Source organism: Hibiscus syriacus, unplaced genomic scaffold (genome assembly GCF_006381635.1).
Source record: "Hibiscus syriacus cultivar Baekdansim isolate YM2019G1 unplaced genomic scaffold, ASM638163v2 tig00112215_pilon, whole genome shotgun sequence".
In the NCBI taxonomy this organism is placed as follows: domain Eukaryota; kingdom Viridiplantae; phylum Streptophyta; class Magnoliopsida; order Malvales; family Malvaceae; genus Hibiscus; species Hibiscus syriacus.
In genome coordinates, this window is record NW_024063268.1 from 3451642 (window position 1) to 3459005 (window position 7364).

Sequence of the window (7364 nt, forward strand, 5' to 3'; positions counted from 1 at the left end):
AATTAAATTATAGGGCTAAAAATGTTATTCAATCTTAAGATTTCAATTAAAAGAAATTTTTATTCAATCTTTCTTATGTTGTTATTGATATTTAGTTTATTAATATAGATCAAATATATTATGCGATGTTTATCATAATTTAATTTTTTATTCATAACGTTAAATTTAGAATATTTATTTTCATTTTATAAAAAATTGAAAATCACAAGTATGTTAAATGGCGAAAACAACCTTAATAACCGGAAAATCAAAGGACATTTACGTAATTTTCAAATGACTCTAACAGTATTCGAAATCCCAAATTTGAAACTCAAATCCAAATTTGAAAATCGAATCCGTGGTTTAGGGTTTCCAATATAAACTTCCTTCACTGTTGTTTTGAAGGGCAACCTTCTGCGGCCCTTCAATTTGGGAAAATTTCCGACGGACCTCAACTCAAGGTACTCTCTCTCTCTCTCTCTCGCTCTCCGTCTATTTAATTTCATGTTTTATCTTTGTTTAGTGAATTAAGCTGCAAAAATGGTATATGTGGAAAATTGAAGTAAATATGAGAAGAGAAAAAGTAAGCTATCTAGAAATAAACTCGAAACAAAAGTAAAAACAATGTTTCTCAATTACCTAACTACTGATGTTTTCTTTCAAGTTTTCTCGGCCACCAAAGTGTATAGTGTGTGTAAATTTGTTATTTGTTGTTTAATATTCTGCTGATAAATCTTAAACTTTCTCGTGGTTGAGTTGAGCCTACTGAAACATGATTTTGGGTATGTAATAGTTTAGTTGGTACATCAAGTTTTGTTGAAGCTAATGACATGATATGCATACAGAACTTTTTTGTCAAGTGCTCCTATTATCAAAGGAAATGAGCACTGCGATTCGTACAACTCCGAAATCCGGGAGTAAGTCTTTGTTTTTCCAAGATTTAGCTTCACCAATCTCTGCCCGCAGAGGGAAATTCTCTAGTCCAGGTCAATCAGCTGCTGTCTCAGCACTATGGAAGGAGAATTTCGGAGGTTCAGATCTTCCACCTCCTCCTATGTACACATTGGAAGACCGTTTGGATTTATCTCCTGAATCCGGGATATTGGATTACCCTATGTCTCCCGAATGCAAGTCAGACCAAAGAAGTCCGGTTCAAAGTTCTGGACATGACTTCTTAACTCTGGCAAAGTCCAAGTCAGGGGCAAGCACTTCATTTGTTATACTTAATGGGCAGCAGAATCAGCTGAATGCTACGAGTTCGAGTTGGTGGTCACATGCAAAGATGAGTGGTAGCGAGCAGGATGAGAAGGGAAAGGGTTCTCCTGTCGAGGGTGTGGTTCAGCCTGGTGCTTTGATCACACTTCCGCCTCCAAGGGAGGTTGCTAGGCCTGAAATACAAAGGAATTGCGTACCCACAGGCAATCTTGATGAGGAAGAATGGGTCACAGTTTACGGGTATGGTCCTCCCTACTTCCATGTTGTACCAAATAATTGGCATGTTTGTCTTATGTTTCTCTATCAACCTCTGTTGTGTTTTGTAGTGTCTGCACCTCATGCTGTTGGTGTAACTTTTTATTTTATTATGTAACCAGTCACTTCTTTGCATTTTGGTCACCCTTCTATCATTTTCACATTGCCATAATTTGACCGTTTATGTTGAGTTAAAATATATTTATTTATATGTAATTTGCTTGAATGTTGTAGGTAATTGGTATTGTGGATTGAAACACTTGTTTGTTTCTTGGTTTCTTTGGGTACTGTCATCTGGTCCAATATCTACAACCTGGGTTGTACACATGATTCTATGTTTAGTAGGAGCGGGCTTATAAAATTTTAGGAGGGACAGATTATCGGTAGAAAATACAAACAAAAAAAAACTTTCAGGGGGAGGGACCGCCTCCGTCAACCTCCCCCCCCCCCCCCGGTTCATCCCTGTCTGCAACCTGTAGACTTCTAATATGACTCAGCTGAGATTTGAACTTTTTACCTACTTGGTGATTGGGTACATCTCTTAATGTTTCTCTGGTTTAGTAGAACAACGTGTTCAATCTAAACATTTGGGTTAGACTCTTGGTCTGATCATGCTTTTGTATGTATATGTCAGACCCATGACTTTAATATTTGCTTCTTTCCAGGTTTTCTCCCTCGGATACAAATTTAGTTTTGCGAGAGTTTGAAAAGTGTGGTGTGATATTGAAGCATGTTCCTGGTCCAAGGGATGCTAACTGGATGCACATTCTTTATCTGGTGAATCTTCTTTCTCCCAATACAAGTTTTAATGTACTCTGCGTACCTATCGTTTTGGTTTTGGTCTGGTTTTTGCAGAATTGTGTTTTTCATGACACGATCTTTATTTGTTGCGTGCTATCCCTGCTTGCTAAATCAGTACATATCATGAAGATAAAAGAATGTAAATCCAGTTGGGCATTAATATTAAAAATGATCGCTATCGACTGGTTTCTCATTTGCAACCTGTTGGTTAAATAAAAGCATATATAATCTTGTTAAAGCTGTTTTTTTTGCTTTTGGAAGATGAGCTGTGATGTTAAGTGATTTAATTCGACTTTTAATTTGTGGTTTTTTGACATCGTGGCTGGTGTTTATCGTTTTGGGCCCAACTGTTGATTTCCTTCATGCTTTCATTTTGGTACAGAATCGGTCTGATGCTCAGAAGGCTCTCAGCAAGAATGGAATGCAAATCAATGGAGTACTAATTGTCGGTGTGAAGTCAGTGGATCCAATGCAACGCGAGGCCCTAAACGAAAGAATGAATAATCAGGGTTTCATGACTTTGCCCCCACCATCGAGTAGAACATCGGAGCTGAACAATTTCCGACCATCGCGCCCTTACTATCTTCAAAATGGCAATGCCAACGCACGTCATTCAGGAGGCGCAGCTATTGCAAACCCTACAAAATCGCTAGGGGCCAAAGTCATGGAATACATGTTTGGATATTAGGGGAAATCATGCCCTCTGGTGTTCCTTCCATAAATTCATAGAGGTCAGAGAGTTTTGGCATATGATCGGTTTGAAAAAGAAATGTCCCTTTGAAGGGGACGTTGCAGATTATGTTGTAATTGCGATTGTGAAAGAATTTATAGCTTTTGGCATTAAAAATTGTGAAAAATCATGATGAAAACGTACCTTTCTTAAAAAAGAGCTTTAAACTTTTTGAAGTTACCGGGTCATATTACATAAAATAGAATAAATTCGGATAAAATTTACATCGAAATTAATTTAGAATTGAATTTGTACACGATAATGTATGTTAGAGGTTCCAACTTAGTATCTCAAAGTTGCTAGGACTTCAATTTTATTATCAAATTAAGGTCTGCCTAAAATGGGTGAAACAAAAATTTGGTCACTTTCATTTTGATTCCAACTTTGATGATCAATTTTGAAAAAAAATATTATGTTATTGGTTTATTATAATTTGTTTTGAAAGATCATTTGATTACTGAATTGTTAGTTTTGTTTAATTTATTAAGGTTACATGTAAGTAAAGAAGGTATATTTTTACTGAGTTATAAACTTCTAAAAGTTTAATTTTTTCACCCTACTGAAAACAACGGCGATAAGGAAATAAGGGAACAATAACGGAGGTGGTTAAAGCCTTCATCGAATAGAGAAGTTTAGAGTTTGAATTAGGGAAGGAGAGAGTTAGGGGAACAATAATGATAGTTGACGTGGTGCAAAAACGAGTTACTATTCTGGAATGTGGACAACATGCAAGGAAATAGAGGTCAACTTTGTTCGTGACCCGAAGAAATATATACATGAGGGATAGACGTAAGAATTTATGTTAAGAGACGTGAATTTATGAAATTTTATTAAAAATTTAGGGGACGTTAAAATTATATAATGTTAAAGAATAAAAAATTAAATAAAAAATAAAAAAGATAAAATATAGTAAAATATAAGTGAATTTTAAGATTTATAAGGGTGATATATAGAGACAGTATGGTCTGTGTTGATTTCATGTGTGGTGATTTGGAATTTGGAGTTATTGGGCAAAAAGCTTTCAAGGGGAGTTGAATCATTAAAAAGGCTTTGCTTGTTTCTATTGATTAGCTTTGGAAACACAAATGGTGTCATCATCCTCAAACTAAGGCCACTATGATATCATTAACCTTTCTCTTCTAACATGGGATTTAATGTTCCTTGTCTTCTCTTTTGAGATCTCTTATCTAATGTTAATAAATTGCAGTTATCTTATACATTTGGCAGAACCTTTAATTTCCATGGGAAGGGCGAGGGGGACACATTTGGTTTCATAAAGCCAAGTTTTCACTATAATAACTATGGCATCGTGTGGGACAAAACCCTACAAGCATGGAAACTCATGGAAAATAGCAAACCTCAATAACAAGGGCAAAATAATGCACAAAACAGTTATAGTTCTCTTTATTATATTTTGAGTTTCTCTTAAACTATTGTTGACATGCCATTTTTTTATTTTTCAATGATGATATGAAATTATTTTATGGTGATACGTTAGTATCACTGTTAATTTTTTAACAACCACTGACCAAAATAAAACCAAAACTAAACATTAAGTATAATTTACAAAAAAATAATTAAATGATGAAAACGAAATAAAAGTGATAATTAAAATACTAAATGTATAGTTTACCCTAAAAATTAACCGATCGGATTCAATTGATCCATTGTTGAAGAGGTTGTAAAAACTATCTTAGAAAACATGATCGTTCATCGAAATTGATCAAACAAATAAAGTAAGAGTTTTGTGAATACTAAGACTATTAACAACATTTATTATGGAGTTCCCCTCCATTAAGAAATTAGGAGAAAAAAAATAATCAAAGTGATATCAATATAAAATAAGACTTTTGCATGAGATATGATTTAATGTGGTTTGATCTTGTCTACCATTATGGGTAAGAACAATAATCAACTATAAAGTTATGTAGGAATCACGAAGGGTACAAATACAATATATTAGATGTATCCATAAATCCAATATTTATACTAAAATGAAGGGTATCACAAATCACTCTCTCAATATCCTTACAAAATTGATATATGCAACATAAACTCTAAAATATGCTGAGAATACAAAAAAGATTATATTTCTCCGAAATCTTATCTATCATCTTTCTAATGGTTAAGACATATTTTATATTTATAGAGTCAAATACTTGGTCACCAAGAATTCTTATATAATAAGAATTCTTGTCTAAAATAAGTATTTACTTATTAAATAATCTTAATTATCAAGAAATCTTTAGCCATTAAAACTATAATAAAAATTGACTAAATTAATAATTATAATTTAGGTTAAAATATAACGCCCTCATAGATTTCCTACCGCAAAAACAATTGACCTTGAGAATCTTTAAAAGAAGTATTGATGTAAAAATCCTAAAAAGATCGAAAGTAATAACACATTGATAATACAATATGATCCTTTGATCCCAAATGTAAAGGTCCCAGAGTAGGTAGAATGTCATAACCTTCTTGTATATACTCTTTTCATGTGCAACAATTAAATGCCTATGACATAAATAACTTTAATAGCACCTTTTTCAAAAGCATAAAATAACATCTTACACTTTATATTAACATCACCAAAGAATCTTCTAAAATAACTCAACAAACTTTTGCTCAATAATGTTTGTGGGTTTTCAGTCTTCAAGTATTTCTTATAAAAATAATTTATACATATAAAGTTAAACATTAACAAGGATAAATCAGCTCTTTACAATTACATAAAAAGCTATGAAGATTGATTGAAGTTGTAAAAAATCTACTATAAAACTCCCAATGACATACATCAAGATTTTAAACAATAAATCATATAACAAATTACAAAATGATCTCTTACGAGCCACCAAAGAGAAAAGTAATTGAACTTAGAATAAAATTTCACAGAAGAAGAATAAAAATAAAGAAGAGTTTATAGAGAATTTCAACATTTGATTTTTATTATATTCATAATCCATAAAATGAACCAATAGAATAGAGAAAAGATTTATAGAAAACCCTAGTAAACATCTGACCTACAACAGACAAGCCCAAACGGTTATAACAACTGACAACTTTTAGTTACAATACTGTTACTCTATCAGTCTCATGATTTTCTCTTTTCGTTGAACTTTTACAAGAGTCAAAACACCAAGCATGTTCCTCATAACATCAAACATCGAGGGGGAATTAACTTAGTTAAAATATTAATCACCTGCTCTACAACAGGAATATAGTTAACATCAAGCTGATTTGCTAACACTTTTTTTTTAATAAAATGGTAATCAATCTCAACATACTTGATTCTAGCATGATGAATGCGATTTACTGCCATTGACATAGTGGATGTAATATCACACCAAACCACTAGTACTTCTAGAATTCGAACACCAATTTCTTTCAACACGTGTTCCACCCAAACCAATTTTGAAACAACGTTAACAAGGCTTCTATACTCAACTTTAGAGGTGGACCTGAAAACGAAAGCCTACATATTTGAACTCTAGGCAACCAGATTTGACCTTAGAAAAATATAAAATCCTGTGGTAAACCTCATGTCTTCAACTGATGATACCCAATCAACATCATCGTAACACACCAAATTGAAAGATTCATTATTTTTAAACACTAGCCCATGATCAATAGTGCCACACAAGTACCTCAAAAATCCTCTTGACAACTTTCCAATGTACGTCATGAGGTTTATTGGCTTACTTTATTGACAACATGTGCTATATCAGGCCTAGTAAGACATACATATTACAACCTTCCTATTATGTTTCTGTTGAGATGAGCATCATCAACATCCTATCCATCATTACCTCTAAGCTTAGGAGTAACAATCATAGGTGTTGTAGTGGGCCTCGATTGATTCATGTCAGCTTTAGCAAAAAGCTCCTCAATATACTTTTTTAGCCACAATCTAGAAGAGCCTTGTTGAACCTTCATTCTAAGGAAGAAACCTAGTTCTCCCAAATCTTTTAATTTAGTTGATATGAGCCATAACATCATTTAATTCAATTGAACTGCTGCTTGTGATGATAATATCAGAAACTATAAGGACATTTGAGCTACTCATTCGTATGACGATTGTTTAATATTTATTTATGAGAAATATTTGAATATGTTCCTATCAGTTTCGAGGCACTTTAGTATCAGTGCCAATGCACTTCTGTATCAGTTCTGAGGCACTTTAGTACCCGTGCTAAGGCACTTTAGTTATAAGACTACATTGCCACCAGATTTTGTGGCTTGAACTACTCCATGATGCTTGATATGTTATACGATTGATGCATTTTGATGTTTCATTACTATACTTGCTAGCATACTCATTTGGTGGATGTATGTAGTATAGTAGAGTTATTTGTGTGGCATTGAGCTCATAGCTCAACGATCAAAA

At 33.3% G+C, this 7364-nt stretch overlaps 1 protein-coding gene across 1 annotated transcript; it reads left to right on the forward strand.

Annotated features, from left to right (window-relative positions):
• Positions 1-334: 334 nt before the first annotated feature.
• LOC120175786 (nuclear pore complex protein NUP35-like) lies at positions 335-2939 on the forward strand. The gene is made up of 4 exons (XM_039182345.1): positions 335-440; positions 825-1434; positions 2115-2226; positions 2633-2939. The coding sequence occupies exons 2-4, from the start codon at positions 860-862 to the stop codon at positions 2936-2938; spliced, it is 993 nt and encodes a 330-aa protein (XP_039038276.1). The 5' UTR covers positions 335-440; positions 825-859; the 3' UTR covers position 2939.
• Positions 2940-7364: the final 4425 nt, after the last annotated feature.